The sequence below is a fragment of the Malania oleifera genome, chromosome 4 (assembly GCF_029873635.1).
Source record: "Malania oleifera isolate guangnan ecotype guangnan chromosome 4, ASM2987363v1, whole genome shotgun sequence".
NCBI lineage: Eukaryota > Viridiplantae > Streptophyta > Magnoliopsida > Santalales > Ximeniaceae > Malania > Malania oleifera.
The window spans coordinates 56919211-56936538 of record NC_080420.1 but is presented as its reverse complement, the minus strand read 5'-3'; the positions used below and the strand labels follow the sequence as shown (position 1 = coordinate 56936538).

At 36.5% G+C, this 17328-nt stretch overlaps 1 protein-coding gene across 5 annotated transcripts in view; it reads left to right on the top strand.

Moving 5' to 3' along the window:
- The first annotated feature begins 2069 nt into the window (after positions 1 to 2069).
- Positions 2070 to 17328, top strand: part of LOC131154101 (E3 ubiquitin protein ligase RIE1-like) — a 54800-nt gene continuing 39541 nt past the window's right edge. For 2 of the 5 annotated variants that reach the window (XM_058106612.1, XM_058106613.1), the window contains exons 1-4: positions 2071 to 2721; positions 7014 to 7133; positions 7844 to 7976; positions 8080 to 8235. In XM_058106612.1, coding sequence (XP_057962595.1) covers positions 2240 to 2721; positions 7014 to 7133; positions 7844 to 7976; positions 8080 to 8235 — 891 coding nt within the window. In that variant the 5' untranslated portion in view covers positions 2071 to 2239. Of the gene's footprint in view, positions 2722 to 7013; positions 7134 to 7843; positions 7977 to 8079; positions 8236 to 12170; positions 12893 to 17328 lie in introns of those variants that run through there. The other 3 variants (XR_009136329.1, XM_058106611.1, XM_058106610.1) reach the window with 3 other exon arrangements.

Genomic DNA, 17328 nt, shown 5'->3' with positions numbered 1-17328 from the left:
GGTATCCTCATCCTCCTGGTAAGGTGTGTCATCTCCTCAGTGCTTTATAGCTTAAGCAAGCTCCCCATGCTTGGTTTGCCAAGTTCAGCTCCATTGTTGCACAGGTTGGGTTTGCTTCTAGCTCCTATGATTCAGTCCTTTTTACCCATCACACTACTATTTGCATCACTATTCTACTACTTTATGTTGATGATATAATCATTACTGGTGATGATACTTCTGGTATTCATGAGCTTAAGCAATTTCTGTGTCAGCAATTTGAGATGAAAGACCTCAGTTCTCTTCGCTACTTCCTCAGCTTAGAAGTGTCCCCTACCTATGATGGCTACTCTTTGACTCAAGCCAAATATGCTTATGATCTTCTCACACGTGCTGGTCTCAAAGATTGTAAGATAACTGATAGTCTGTTAGAGCCCAACATCAAACTCCATCCTACTAATGGGGAGCTTCTTCCTGATGCCACTCGTTACCGACAACTTGTTGGGAGTTTGATTTATCTCACTATCACTAGACCAGACACTGCCTATGTAGTGTGCCTTGTTAGCCAGTTTATATCGGCTCCTCGTTCCATTCACTATGCAATTGTTCTTCGCATCTTACGATATGTGAAGAGAACATTATTTCATGGGTTTTTTTTTCATCTCACTCATCCTTGACGTTATAGCTTTATTCAGACGCTGATTGGGCAGGGAACCCTACTGATCGTCGGTCTACCACTGGTTTTCCTTTTCTACTCAATGACTCTCTTATCTCTTGGTGGAACAAAAAGCAGACTGTTGTTACTCACTCTAGCACTGAGGTTGAGTATCAGGCTTTTGCTGATACTACTTCTGAGCTTCGTTGGCTTCTCCAAGATATGAGCGTTCCTCAGTCCTCGAGCACTCTGCTTTATTATGACAATCATAGTGTTGTTCAGATCGCTCACAACGATGTCTTTCATGAACACACTAAACATATTGAGATCGACTGTCATTTTGTGCGTCATCATCTTCAGGAAGGGACACTTCGCCTCTTGTCAATTCTTTCGGCTAATATCTTCATGAAGGATCATCCACCTGGTCACCATTGTGCTTTAGTCTGCAAACTCCAGTTGACATCTTCGATACCACCTTGAGTTTGAGGGGAGATGTTAACATATCTCCCTAATTATATATCTCCATAATTTAGGCACATCTTACTGAGTTACCCTTGTAATTTGTCTCCTTCACCTATAAAAGGATGACCCTTGTATAGTTTTAAACACACACAAGAATAATAGAGAGTTTATTAGTTTTAACATTGGGAAAGCAAAGTTTGGGAAAATTGGTTTTAGGAAATCCAAAAGAAAGGACTAGGTTTTATCTATTGAAATCCTTTTTTGAATATCAGAAAATACTTCCTAATTTAAAAAAAAAATATTATTTTAATTGGGAAAAATAAATTTGGAAAAACCAATGTTTGGGAAATAAAAAAGATCAAATATTCATTCAAAAGAAATATTTTCTGATTTATAAAATAATCATCATTGGGGAAAAATAACATTTTGGGAGAAAGCCAAATACGATTATTTTCTATTTTTAAGAAAACACTTGTTGAATTTTATATTTTTAATAATAATTTTGAATTTGAGTTAGTTATAATTAGCATTTGGGATTTAAATATAATATTATATCATGTTCGAACAAAATCGATACAAATCTAAATTGAAAGTTTGAATTCTATGCTCACTTGACGCCGAAAATGTTGGTTTCACCCGCAGAGTGACGCTGCTGGTCAGTGGCACACGCTCCACGCACCACGAGCACCTACTCTTCAGTCTCCAAAAATTTAGAGTCCCTTGGGAACGTTGAACTGCAGGTGAGATTAGCACTACTCCCGATGGGCACGTGGATCCTTCGAAATCAGGACCGACCATCGTCCCGCGCCGCACCTCATCATTTCCCTTAATCGGTGCATCATCTAAAACTAATGTTTGAATGCTTCTTACATACGGAACTGTAGCCAGTTTTTGGATTTTTCCACAGCTAAAATAAAGTTAATGCAAAAACAAAATCCATCGTCTCTCTCCGTATAAAATCTGCGTAGAAATTCTCTCTCCCAAACTTTCTTTCTCATCTACCGTTCAACGCCGTGTGTAGAGAGAGAAAGTAGAACCGCCCACAATTCCTGAAACCCTAGCTGACATAATGCTTCTGCGAACACAGTTACTCTACTCCTTTTCCCTCCTTGTCTGTCTCTTCAACGTCTCTTCGCACTGACAATGGCCGAGGAATCAAGCTCCGAGGCGTCGGCGCCGCTGTTGCGGCCGCGGCAAGGCGACGGAGATGCGGCGACGCGGCCGGCGACGCTCGCGCTCCTTATCGGCCGGGCGGCCGGGAGGCGGGGGCCGTCGATGCTCGTGCGCGAGACGGCGGCGCGAGAGCTCGACGACCGGCGAGCTGACTGGGGGTACTCGAAGCCTGTGGTGGCGCTGGACATGATGTGGAACCTGGCGTTCGTTGTGGTGTCTGTGGTGATGCTGATTTGCACTGTGAACGAGCGCCCTAACACTCCAATCCGTATCTGGATCTGCGGCTACGCTTTGCAGTGTGGTGTTCATGTGGTGCTGGTGTGGTTGGAGTACAGGAGGAGGAGTATGAGGAGAGTGAGGGATGAGGAGAGGCGTTCGGAATCGGACGCCAATGATAGCGAGGACGAGGGTGCGGATGCATCCGCGGGGTCGGGGACGACAAGTCGGTCAAGGTTAGCTGAATTTGAATTTTAGTTTTGGTTTAATTTGAAGTTTTGCTTTGAATTCGTTTAATTTTTTGAGCTCACAGCGCAATTTGAGCTGTTGAGTTGTTTGCCGTTTTTGCTGCTGTTTTTACTTTTTATATGGCGATTATATAGTTTATATCATTGTTTTATTTATTTTGGTAGTTGAGCGTCTATTTTTGATTTGTGGACATAATTATATAATTATATATATATATATAAAATTGCGTAATTCAGGTGGCCTAGCTTTATTGATCCTTGGATTTTGTACAAGGGAAATTAAAATTTAATAATTTTTTTTGGATAATAAAAGAAAGTATATTAGATAGGGAAGAAAGAAGGCAAAACATGCAGGGTCAAGGAGTTCGCCAAAAAAACAGGAAAAAAAAGGGGAAAAAAAAGCAGAAAAACTGAAAGGTCACACCATGAAACTACATAACAATTAACCAAGGAAACCCCTTTTTAGACCCTTTCCATCATAATTTACCGAACTCTTCAAGTTTGCTAATTCTATTTGACCCTTCAATTTACAGCTTTTGCCACAATCCAAGCGAACTCATTTCCTTCCCTTTCTCCATTTTCAGTAGCCAAATTGAAAGTACACCTTTTGGGACTGGGGCTGGGAAATTAAGCTGCAGCTGCTGTGCTGTTTTGGACATTTTAGTACTTAAGGTGACATAGATGTTAAAAATAGAGCTACAATTATAGTACACAGAAAAATTTAAATTTTGGGTAGCAAGTGAGAGAGTGTGCATGCATGCACATTTACTATAAGTGTCTTGCAGAGCCTTTTTATAGCAATAGTAGTACAAGGCCAACAATGTATATTAAGTTTTAATACTCCCTCGCACGTGCAGCCCAATATGATGTGGAGAGATAAACAAACAGTAAATAACGCCCAGTACAATGAAGACATTAAATTTAAAAATTTCACGAAATAAATGCAAGCAACAAGACTAGAACGTATTACCTTTGGGTATGAATTCCGGTATTATGTTAGATTACCACTTTACCTAAAAGTTTAAACTGTTAAATTGCAGCCAACAAAATGTATCAAGCTTTAACAAGAAAAAACGAAATAATATTTTTGGCATGTTGGTGAAGGGTCCCACTGTCATATTGGTTGATTGATTAGGTGATAATGAGGTGTACAAGGTCAAGGATGAGGTGTATAAGGTCAAGGATGAGGTGGCTTTTGGAAGGAGAGGATGAGATCATAGGTGGTCTCTTCTTGGATGAACTTTTACATCAACCACTCAAATTATAAAAATAAAGAAACAAACAAATAAAAAATAAAAAAAAAAAAAAAAACTCAGTTTGCAAGGTTCCCATGCGACATTATTAGGTTTTGGGGACCACATAATGTGTGCAGCACTATCTTGCAATTCGTACTTGTGATCTCTAGGTATGGATGTAGCATTCTTACCATTGAGCTGAAGGCTGGCCTTGGATAAGAACACTTTTAAAGAAAATTCCATGTAGTCATAAGATTCCAATTCTAACAAAGATGAGTGCTAGCATGTTCATACCACAGCTTTGTTTGATACATGAATTCTTTTTTTATTTTTATTTTATTTTATTTTCTTACACATTTCCCAAGAACTTGAGGGAATAAATGAAGGCGTCTCTAATGAAATGTTGGCAGTTTGTGTCATTTCAACCAATAGAGTGCCAAGTCACCATAGAGAAATTTCATTTGTGGGTTTGTCTCACGTAAAGGAGCCTAATTGTGGTGATGTTATATCTTAATTAGAAGTCCATGATGGGAATGCTCTAATTGAGATGTGAAGCCTTCTCTTAATTGGAGTCCATGATGGGAAAGAAATTGCAATGTAGGTATGACACTAACTCTATAAAAGGTTAAGTCCCCCCCCTCCCCCTCCTTTGTTGAAGGCAATTCCTCGCAGAGTCTAGGGGGAAAAATTTGTTGGATTTCCCTCCTATGGTGGAGGATGGCTTACATATATGGAGAGTGGTCCACTTAGATGCCTTGATCTGTGCACAAGTAGAATCCTTGCTCAAGTGCAAGATGATATTTCATTTGGTGGTAGCCCACTTGGATGTTCTGGTTTGTGCATGCCTTGGGACAACCAAGGAGAGTCAAAAGGGAGAGGGAAAAAGATTGCTAAAAGTTCTGCATTAGGGGTCTACTCTTTTAGCTTGTTCTTGATAATTGGGTAATGATTTCTCAAAATTTTGGCAACATGTTTGTGACTTTTCCTTGCTTTATATATCAGAATATTGAGCAACTAAGAAACAACATTTCTAAAAAGTAAAAGTTGTTGAAATGTGAATATTAAGGTAGATGAGTGTTATAACATTAAAAGATAAACTAAGAAAAAAATATATTTGTAGTAAACTAGGCATAGCACTGGTAGAAGTTAAGATAAGGGAGGGGTAGCCTAGATGGTTTGGGTATTTGAAACACAAGCCAAGCAGTGCCCTAGTGAGGAGGAGTGAGTTAGTTATTGTTACTAGTATTAGAAGGGGTAGGGATAGACATAAAATTACATGGAATGAGATTGCAAGGAACTCTTAAGCTATTTGATACTCTCAATTGAGTGAATTGGCAAAAACGGATTCATATAGCCGACCCCACCTAGTGGGACTTAAGGCTTGTTGTTTGTTGTTCGTGACTTGCCCTTCATTATGGATGACATGATAACAGTTTGGAGTTCTCAAGAGCCAGTTTATTTGTTGGTTCAGCAAGCTTTGTTTTTGGGTGAGTCCTCTCCATATTTTATCTTAATTTGATTCCACCTTGCCCGTGATAACTTATATTTTGTTGGGTGCCAAGAATTTATTATTCTCAAATATCTCAATGATTATGGTTGATATATGGCTCTTGTTTTGACTCAGGAAGACTCATTTTAATCCTGTTATTAATCATTATTTGGTGGAAGATTGGAAGCGTACTTCAGTTTTTTGATTTTTTCCTTTGAAGGGTTCCCATGTAAATCTTGGTCTCCCCTTTATGTGTGTGTGGCTGATTATATGTTGTTGATTGCTGATCACTTTTGTCATATTTAATTATTGATTATTCTACTTAGTGTTGATTTGAGCAAGGGGAACAATTATCTAGGCTATTATGTTTGGGCCATCAACTCCATACCTCCCTTCCCCAACAATATATCAAAGCTCACACATGGAGACTCTCTCGGTGCTAAAAATCACTCCTAATCAGCCAAGGTTTGGGAATTTTCATTCTTATAGGATGGGAAGTTTGGTATAATGATGCTAAAAATTCTTTTAATAAGTAATTAGTTGAGATTTGATAGGCATTCAAGTGAGTTAACCTAAAAGGGTGAGAAGAAATGCTATAAAGAGCGTCATATATAAAATAAATGCATTGGTGAAAAGTGACTGGCTAAAACACCTCTATCTTTCAATAAATAATTCTTTTAGATAGGATGGGCATTCAAGGGAATTTACTTAAAAAAGTGGGAAGAAAATTGTATAAAGAATCATTATCACAGTATAAATGCAGAATCGAGTGGGCCACTTTTTTGGCTTCTGGCTGAGCTTAGCATTACTTGAATTTAGAGGGTTTGGTGGCTTTTAAGGGATTTTAGATGCATAGTTGGCTTCAAGATTTACGACGGTATTGGTTTCAATGTATAATAATAAGTCCCATCTAACTCTAGAATAATGCTCCATCTAAATTAAGTTTGCTGCATCTGTAAGTGCTAATGGTGGATACATTGAGGGTTAAGATTGTTCATATAGTAATGAAAAGAAACGTTGTAAAATATTATGATTTTGTTGAAAAAAATAGTTATTTTAATTAGTGTACTTTGGAAACAAATTTGTTTATAAAAAATCTGGAAATGGAAGTTATTATTTATGAATTTAAAAGAAAACGTGTTTAGTTCACTGAGGTCCCAACACTCTGCTGTTGTTGAAGTGCATTGGCCTTGTCAACGCACCAAGGCCTGCGACCATTATTTATAAAATAATGAAGTATTAACTATGAGGAAACATATTGAATGATGATGACACTAGAAACATCTCAATTTGTAATTACAGGTTTATTGTTCATTTTATTCTTTAGAGAAATATGCACATAAATTTCTACATATTTACATAATACTAAAACACATAATGAAAGTTGACTGTTGAAGCAAATTGTGCTAACCAAATTTTATTCAAGTGCCTGGTTCTGGTTCTGGTACTCCAACATTGCTTTTTTACAACAACGATTGTTGCCTATACTGCTTTATCTGCCGAGAAGGGTTTACTGCATCATTATAATGTTACTGATGTAAAGCATTATGGCCCAGTATCACAAAACGATGTGAATCTCTGAATACAATGGCATCATTTCTCTGGTGGATAGTTGGCTTCTATTGGGTTGTATCTGGTGGTGAAATCCTCCTGCAAGATGCTCCACGTCTATACTGGTAAGCCTTGAACCAATTTGGCTTCTATTTTGTTCTGCTTGGTGGTGAACTGCAAAATGCTTCATATGATTGTGAGATCAGACTCACTGTTTGTATCAATTGAAATAGCTAATTTTGCCCGTAACTATTGTTCTTTCTCACAGTGATCAGCACATTTGGGCTCCAAAAGCAAACATAATCTCTCATGAGAAAGTTGATGTTTTTATACTGAAAAACAGAAATGTTAACCAAGTAAATATCACTGTTGACTGTCTGAAATTTCCCCTTGTCAGATCTGGGTAGTTTGTCTATACACACACATATTTGGGGTAGGTTGTGGGAGGGTGGGTTCATGAAAATCCTCTAGAACTTTAAAAATGAGAGGTTTGTAATTAGCTCACTGAAATTAAGGTCTGAGTCTTTCCCCATTCTTGACTACATATGCTTTTCTTGTTTTTTTAATGCGTGTAAGCGCATTTGATTTTTCATAATTGTCCAAAGTCACCTCTTGTTTAATATTAATCTTGCTCCATTTGTCCAAAAGGTTGAATGGTTGGTGCCAATTCTACTATGAGTATTGGAAATTTTTTTATGTATTTATAGTTAACACAATTTAACCCTGATATTTGTCTTAATGATGACAAGTTTCTTTTTGTAATCCCTAACAACATGTGTGCAACAATTGGCTGCTGCGAAAGATTTCAAAGATCTCTAATTCTGAATTTGTGCAGGTTGGCTGTGGTATTTCTGGCATTTGATGTGTTCTTTGCCATTTTTTGTGTTGTTTTGGCATGCTTGATTGGAATTGCCCTGTGTTGCTGCTTGCCTTGCATTATTGCAATTCTTTATGCTGTTGCAGGCCAGGTATGAGGAAAACACAATTAACTGTTGATGGACAGAAAGCTCATTGCTGATTGTTGTCCACTTAACAGCATGTTGCTGATGTCATTTTCATTTGCCTGAGCAGGAAGGTGCATCAGAGGCAGATCTGAGTATGCTCCCTAGTTACAGATTTCAAATGTTGAACGAGGAAAAGCCTACTGTAGGATCAGGTACAATGGTTCCTGTGGAGACGAGCAGTGGATATCTGGCAAATGATCGTGTTCTTTTACCTGAGGATGCAGTAAGTTATCTTGAAACTGCTAATTATTTAACCAGTTTATAGCCTATTAATGCAAAATTTCATTGTTTAAGCGTTTCTCTAATTGATGCAAAACTCTTTTTTTTTGTGTGTATGTTAGTGACTCGCTTTAATTTTTCCTTTGCTTAGCAATGTATGCATATTATGTATTTGTAGTATGTAGACCATGCATGAGTTCTTTGCTTAAAAGGGGGACAAAATTACACATTTTGTCGATAACATAGAACAACCAGGCAGCAAAGCTGCATTCTTTGTTTTGTTCTCTTTTTTGTTTCGTTTTTATGTTTGTTTTTTGTTTTTTGTTCATCTTGAAGCAAAATTGACATGATTAAGGGATAATAGAGGAAGTAAGTATAAAAGTAAGTATTTGTTGTACCATGAGCGATAACAGAATTTTAAAAATGTAGATATTAAAGAAGCGACTGACCTGTTTTCAAGGGAATGCTCCTTTCATATCTGTGACTATTATCAATTTTTGTGACAAGTTAAGAATGCTGTAGCTTCTATTTCTTGCTTTGTTGTTATAAGGGTGTATTTGAGATGAGATCAACACAGAAGGATACTCAAAACTGACTCAATTAAGCTTGATTTGATTATAAATTAATATAAAAATAATATAATGCATATATAATATTAAATCTATGTATAATATACATTATATGACTTATATAATATAAAAATAATAAACTTACAAAAGCTCAATTTGGCTTGCGAGTACTACTACAAAACTCGAACTTGACTCATTAAGCTACTCGATTAGAATCAAGTTAAGTTGAGATGTGAGCAAGTTTAGCTCAAGTAGCTTGCGAGTGGGCTTGATTCACTAACACCTAGGGGTAAGCAAGGAAAACTGAAAAACCAAACTAAACTGTAGAACCAAACTACAACAACAACAACAACAAAACCAAGTCTTAGTTCCACTAAGTGGGGTCGGCTATATGAATCATTTTCCGCCAATTTATGCGATCATGGACCATTTCTTTTGATAGATTCAAGGATATTAAATCCTTACTTACTATTTCTTCCCAAGTTATTTTAGGTCTACCCCTACCCCTTCTACTGCCCCCCACAGTAATTAAGTCACTCTTCCTCACAAGTGCACTATGTGGCCTACGTTGCAAGTGTCCATATCATCTGAGTCGTCTCTCCCTTATCTTATCTTCTATAGGCACTACACCTAACTTACCACGAATATGTTCATTTCTTAATTTATCTTTCAATGTTATACCGCTCATCCATCTAAACATTCTCATCTTAGCAATTTTTACTTTTTGGATAGTATGTTTCTAGAACCAAACTACACTAAACTGAAAAGTTGGTTAATCATTTTTTGGTTCAGTTTTGGTTCAAAATTTTGATTTTTTTTTTTATTAACGGTTTGGTTTTGGTTTTGACGATTTCACTAACTGCGGGGTTAGCCAAACTGAACTGATATGATATAAATATATGTAAAACTATACACAGTATAATAATATCGTATTTAATTTATTAATAATTTAACATGATAAGGCTTAGAGCTGTAACTCTTTATCCTAAATCACTCTCAGTTCTCACAAGCTATGCCTCTAGATCCAAACCTTACTGCTGTCTATTCCTGTTCCCCAAAGGCCCAGACCCTAGCCACCAAATTTGCTCGTAGTAGCTCCTCCCATGCAGCCGTACCACTCTTACCTCTGGCTGCTGCCATCACCTCCCCCACCCAGCAGCACTCGCAGTTAACACCTTTACACAGGCAGCCACGTCACTCGATCTACTACCGGCTACCACCATCACCCATTGATCACCACACTTCCCTAGTCCAGCAGCACTCATAGTTCACACCTCTACCCTTGTGGCCACACCACTAGATCTACTGCTGGCTGCCGCTGTTGTCTCCCTCTCTCTATCTACTTTGCTATTTTGTTATCATTTATTTTTTTGATATTCTGTTTAAGAAGGCTCTTTAATACTTTGTTGTATTCTTGAAATTTCTTTGTTGAGGAAAGTTGAGATTATTGTATTCTGAATATTCAGATTTGTGTGTGCTTTCTGGTGGTGCTGAAACTATCGTGTTAGAGTTGGAGAATTGGCAAAAAAGAGATGAAATAAAATAGGAAGGATTGAGGGCAGCAGCATCTAGCCATCTACATGATTGGGTTTATGCTTGAATTTTTTTTAATGTGTAAATTTCAATTTAAATACAATTAAAATGGAAGAAAAAATATCAATTTATATTAAGTTTAAAATTTTAATTGGATTTAGCCGTTTGGTTCGGTTAACTGTTGGATATTGGCCTAAAATCTGATTTAACTGAAATTCTGTTAACTGTTTGAAATGGTTTGGTTTCAGTTTGCATATTCTTGCGAACTGAAATTTTGTTTTGATTGATGGTTCAAGGGTCATGGTTTGGTTAATTGAACCATGCCCAACCCTACTTACACGCCTAGTTGTTAAATAATTACTATATTTAAAAGCTTAAGCTGCTATTGTTGTTGGCCAACAATATCAAGATTTTACACCCCTGCATGTGCAGCCCAATTGCTCATGGAGAGATAAATATTCAGGGAATAAAAAATATATATATATATTTTGATAAACAGAAAAATTTATTAGAGGGAGGAAAATGTTATGACATGAAAAAGGAAGATGAGATATCTGCCCAAAACAAAAGAAAACGAGCAAAAGAAAAACTCCATAGAACAAAAATTACAAATAAGCTCTACTCAAGCAAAGCAACCCAGTCCCATTGCAAGTCTGCCCAGATGACGCTAGGAACACTCTAATCCAAAGCTAGTAAAGAGGGGCGTCCAAATTCATAAAAATTCTGGCATTTCTTTATAACCAAATACACCAGAAGATAGCCATAATCGAACACTGCCACAAGGCCTCTCTCTCCTACCCTTTCCAAACTCTTAATGTCAAAGAACAAAATTCCTCCATGGAGGAAGTGCAAACCCAATTCTCTCCAAAAGTAACAAACAATTTGTTCCAAAGAGACCAAGGGAAGTGACAATGTAAGAACAAGTGTGAGCAAGTGTCTCCACTCTTGAAGCAAAGGACACACTCATTAGCTGATAGAGCTTTGTAAGGTTTACGTTTCTGAAGCAAGTTATTGGTATTTATTTTTTTTCCAAGATTGCTATCCATAGAAAGGTCCTATCCTTAGAGGGAACTTGGCTTTCAAAATGAGAGAGTAAGAGGGGAAAAGGATAAGCATTAGGGACTTGAGTCAAATGAGAGAAGAAAGAATTACAAGAAATAAACCCAGAAGAATCTAAACCCCACACCTTGAATTCAGGTCTTCCTGGAAAACAGAGATATCCCCTGTTAGATGACCCCTTCACCTAGAAACTTAAGCTGCTAAGTTGTGGGCCAACAATGTATAACAAATTTTAACATTTATTAACATAATAAAGCTTGAAAAGAAGCAGAGGATGAAGGATGAAATTTTGGGGAAGATATACTCTCATTGAGTGGTTAATTGAATTTTTATCCTTTACTACACAACTCAGGTGAACTTGAAGAATATCAAGGGCATCAAGGGTTCATGTCTAATTTTATGGAAGTAGTAAGAGCACTTTGATTTTATAATGGCAGCGTAGTATATATGTGAGAGACCTTAGTTTGGTGTGGTGCTTTGGGAAAGCAATTTATATTGTGAGAGACCTGGTGACTTACTATGATTACATGTAGGATTTGCACATGGTTATGGATATGGATGGCCATAGGCTACTGGAATTTGATGCAGCATCAAAAGCAGATGCTTGAGTGGAAAAAAAAATTGTGCCAGTACAATGAAGGGCAAATAAATGAATAGGGGATCAAATATAAATATTTGTGTTTACTTCTATCTAGGAAATATAGACTTCTCAAAGGATTGTTGTTTGCTTCATTTTTACCGTAGAATTCGATTTCAATTATTTTTCTCTGCTTGCTAGGAATGCTGTATATGTCTGAGCTCATATGAAGATGGGGCAGAGCTCCATGCTCTTCCTTGCAACCATCATTTCCATTCTACATGCATTGTGAAATGGCTTAAGATGAATGCTACATGCCCTCTCTGCAAGTACAACATACTCAAGGGAAATGAGCAGATTTGATGAAAAGAAGGGAGAGGAAAAAAAAAAAAAAAAAAAAAAAACCACAGCTGGCTGGTTTGTCTACACTCTCTCTGCATGTGTCCATCAGTGAAATCAAGGCATGCAGAACTTTCTTTTATATATATATATATATATATAAAGTTATTGCATTTTATTAATTGAGCTTCATTTGCACATTGTTTGTCCGTTCAACTTGCAGAAATTGTTCAATACTCTCAATGCATACCCCCTCTCACATGAATGGTGGACTGCACATCCATTGCAGAGTGGGACCTGCGCTTTTGTGAGAAGAATATGCACCGGGAATATTGAATAATTACTATAGTTAACTCTTTTGTGGGCTTGATTATTCGTCTTGACAGGATGAGTTTTACTCTTGTGCTGTGAAAGCGTAGCCATCAATTTGTTGGCTTTATTTTTACATTAATTTTATTATTTTGTAGGCGTCTATAGAGAGGAAAAGAAAGTAGCTTTAATGTATTCTAAATACACTTATGTACCTTTATTAATCTGATACTAGGCATAATGAAATTGATTCTTAAGTGTATTAGTTCGATTTATTTGGATGTAATTACAGATAGCACCCCCCTCCCCCCCAAACAACCACACACATAATTTTTCCCATCATACACTTCATAGTCTGGTTTGACATTGGGATATGAAATTTGGGAGTCGGATGATTCTTTTCCTTATAATAGACAAGGGGGAAATGTTTGAGGTGTTGATGTTATTTTTGGTCTATATACGAGTAGTGTCTCTGGTAAATGATGTTGATAGAGAACTTTCCTAATAATTGGAAAATCTTCCTGCTTAGATAATTGATTATAGAGGCCTCAGAGAAAGAGAGAACTTCTCTATGAGGTGAACTGTAATGAAAGTGGGTGGCTGCAGTATTATGTTTACTATTGCATGTGGTTTTTGGCCTAGAGTCCACCATGGTGCAGTTGAGATATCCTAAATCAATTGCCCCAATTGCCCCCCCACTCCTCAACTTGACTTTTTGTTTGGTTTATGGGAGTAAAATTTCTTATGAAGCATCTTTGGAGTATTCTAGTTCGCTAAGTGATTGCCCATGTTTACTGCCCAGAGCCTTTACATTTTCCAAAGAATTGCATTGATGTATCATTGACAGGGCATGCTGAAGTGTTCTCATGGGAAAGGGCATTTAAAGGATTTAGCATACTAGGGTTGCACTTGTATCTTTAATCTTCTCTTACTCCACTAAAGCTTTCATCTTCTCCACTGAAGTTTTCTTCTTCCACTAGAGCTCATCCTCTGTAACATAGTGCCATTGTTGTCCTCTTTTTTTTTTTTGGGCCTCTAGTGGGCTATGCATAAGATCCTTTGACCTTGATTTTGCCTTTCATTTGTTTGAACTCCCAGTCCTTTTTCTTTAAAGTATGCTTGATGAGTCCTTGGCTCTTCCCCACCCCCTGCCCAAAAAAGTAGTAACCTGGTTGATCACTGGTTCTAAAAATTATGTAATCAAACCCTCCCTCACCAAAATGCGAATTGGGAATAAATTTTTTACCATCATTATGCCACTTTATTAGTGAAGTGTAAAAGGGCAAATAGTGCACTTTTATAAGATTATACTTGGCTAAATTGACGGTAAATTAGATGTCAAGAAAGGTCGAAGATTTTTGAAATCTTGAGCGGGGTTTATGTTTTCTTTCCAATTCTTAGAGAAAGGTCAGTGTATTTTGTCCTATTAAATAAAGTGTAGTATTGTTTTATTTTAAAATTTAAATTAATTACATATTTACTATAATTAATATCTACTAATACTTTCTGTCTGATTGGAAGCTCATGTCACGCAAGACCTCAAACATAAAATTTTCAAACTTTTACCATTGATGTGTCCTCTAGGGAACGCTATTATAGCAATAAAAATTAATTACCAAATATTTTAAACAAAGTAATAACTATTTATCATGATTATTATTTAATAATATGCAATTAATACTTAATGATAAATTATATTTATGTATGAATAATTATTTAATAATAAATATTCTTTACTTGTTCTTTTAACTTAAGCATACTATTTACTAGTAATCATTGGACAAAACAAGTACACAAACCAAGTGGATAACCAGATGGCAAATGCTCGCTTGGTGAGTTAGTGGTGAGTGTTACCACCTCCATCTTTAGCTCAGGACAAGAGCCTGAGATTCTCTTTCCTTATTTTCCTTAAAAACGTAAGCAAAAATCATGCAAGGCAATAAAATCCATATGCTGGGTTAGGGAGTATGAGGTTTTTGAGGGCATAAATTTGGATTTGGATGAATTTAAAAAAAATTAATATACTTTACATTTATCTAAATTAACACTTTCAAATTTAAAATCTCTTTTAAACATAAGTTTAGAAATGGTCTTCTCATACCTCTTTCCTCATTTTCCCTTAAAAACTTAGCAAAACAACTTAATAGCAACATGACAATACCATTAGGAATGGCCTCTTAGAGTCGTGACTTTAGGCAAGTATGGTAGGGAGTATAAAAATGTTCTAGAAATTATTGGTAAAAAAATTGACTATGCTACCAAGCATCTTGAAAACAATTCCTATAATTGAAGAATCTTCCAAAATGAATGCTAAAATTAACTTAGTAATGTTAGATCTAGAATAAATATTTAAAGATCAATCTATTAATTCACTAAATAGTCCAAACCAAAATTGATAGCCATGATATACCTGTACCTGTAAGTGTAACTGTTACAAAATACTTTTACCCTTTGAAAAGCTCATCATATAGGGTGAACGTGTCTATTATGAATGGAATATAAATGGATCATCAAAATCACAAATCACAATCTAATCTTAATGAGACTATACGTAGTGGGACATATTTACAAGCAACAAAGAACCTAGTTGTTGGATTTACAAGACAGCTAACATGTTGGTGGGGCAATAGCTATGCACTCTCATCCAAAGATTACCATGTTTACCATAAGAACACATTCACAATAGTTGAATGAAAAAGCAAGCGAAAGTAATAAGCAATTTATGAAGGTAAATGGCAAGCAAGTGGTAAACATTGAAGTAACATAATTCATGAACAAAACTTTCGAATGCAATGTATGCTTAGCAAGGGAATAAAATAGGCTAAACACATTTAACAAATGCTAGTGAATTTTATAAGACTGAGGAACATTTACCATTTCCTAAAGAGTTGTATATGCTATTTTAGCTTTGACACTAGGAAACATCGAATTATCTTGAGTCATACCCCCACTTTACACTAAGACCTACACATACTTAAAGTATAAAACCTAAATTGTTATGTATATGATTGTAACCCTTCTCATGCACACATAGCAAAGACTTGCACATACTTAAAGTATAAAACCTATACTATTATTTTTATGATTGCAACCCTTCTTATGCATACAAGGCAAGTGGTCACAAGCAAGCATAATGCCCTGAACCAACTTGAATCATGACATTCTCTGTTATTTATATGGTTGATGCCCTTGTAGACTTTGATGCTAGGTACTCTTTAAATTTGTCGACGAACAGTTGCAAGTCATCTATTAAAATCCAACTGATTTATTTGTGTCCAAGGTCTTACCACTTCACTAAGAACTCGTACTGCTTCTTCCTTGATGATGTGAACTCTCTAGTTACAAGGATGACTTTAACTTCTTTTCTATTAGATTACATTATCCTCAGTGATGCTTTGGTTGACCAACTTTTGCTTGGATTTCCAATGTCGATGTTGAATGGCTCAAGGCAGCTGACGAGAAACACATGATGTAATTTGATCCAAGTTGGAGGATCAACCTTGTAAGAGGCCTTCTCAATTTTAGAAAATACTGGGACTAGTTCTTTGTATTTCTATCCTAACCTCATACTGACTTGATCTATTCAGATATAAATTAATAAGCACTAAGTCTCCTATGTCAAAGTACAACAATCTTCTCTCCTAATTTGCCCATTTCTTCATCTGCTTGGAAGTTTTTTCTAGGTAAGCTTAGGCAGTCTCAACATTCTATCTCCATTCTTTTATGAAAATGTATGTTCTTGGACTCTTTCCTCTATATGACTTATCCATTGTGTGAGGTAACGATGACTATTGGCCTATAACAAGCTCAAAAGGACTCTTGTTGGTTGTTGAGTTCTTTTAGGCATTGAAATAGAATCAAGCCACATCAAGTAGTTGTATCAAATTCTTCTCATTGACAATGAAGAAATGGTGCAAGTAATCTTCTAATAGCTCGTTAAATCTCTTTGTTTATCCATCTGTTTGAGAGTGGTGACTCGAAGAGATGTCAAGTTGTGAACCAAGGACCAGTCAATCTTGAGTCCTTGTCATTGATAATGGCTTCAAGAATATTCTAATACTTAGAAATATGTTTAAAAATAATTTTGTCGTCTACTTTGCCTAACAGTATTGTTGGAATTAGTGTGATCCCAAGAGGGGGGGGTGAATTGGACATTTAAAACTTTTTCGCTAATTTAAACAATTACGCTGATTTACCACATCTTATATTCCATTCCAAATAAAACATGTATGTAAAGTAAGTGAGCAATGTGTGCATACATACACGTGTGCTGCATATCCCATTTAAATTAATTTTGTGTGCATGCAAGATGGTTATAACAAAACATGAATATGTATACACATACTAAAATTAAAGTGTGGAAAGTAAATGAGATAAGGAGAGAGAGACACACACGATATTTGTTATCAAGGTTTGACCAAACCAGCTTACGTCCCCACCTTGGGCATATCCCCCAAGGATTCCACTAAACCTGCTCACTTAAACGGGTGGAGTAGAAGCCGTTACAACCGCTCCTTACGGGGCAAGGTAAACCCTAGTTCAATTACAAAGTTGAGCCTAACTTGTCTCACTTACGGGGCTGAGACTCCCTAGTTTAAATTTCGGGTTGAAACCAACCGGTCTCACTTATGGGGCTGAGACTTCCCAGTTCAATTAATGGGATGAACCCAACCGGTACAATAAAAATATTTTTGTACATATTACATGCTTC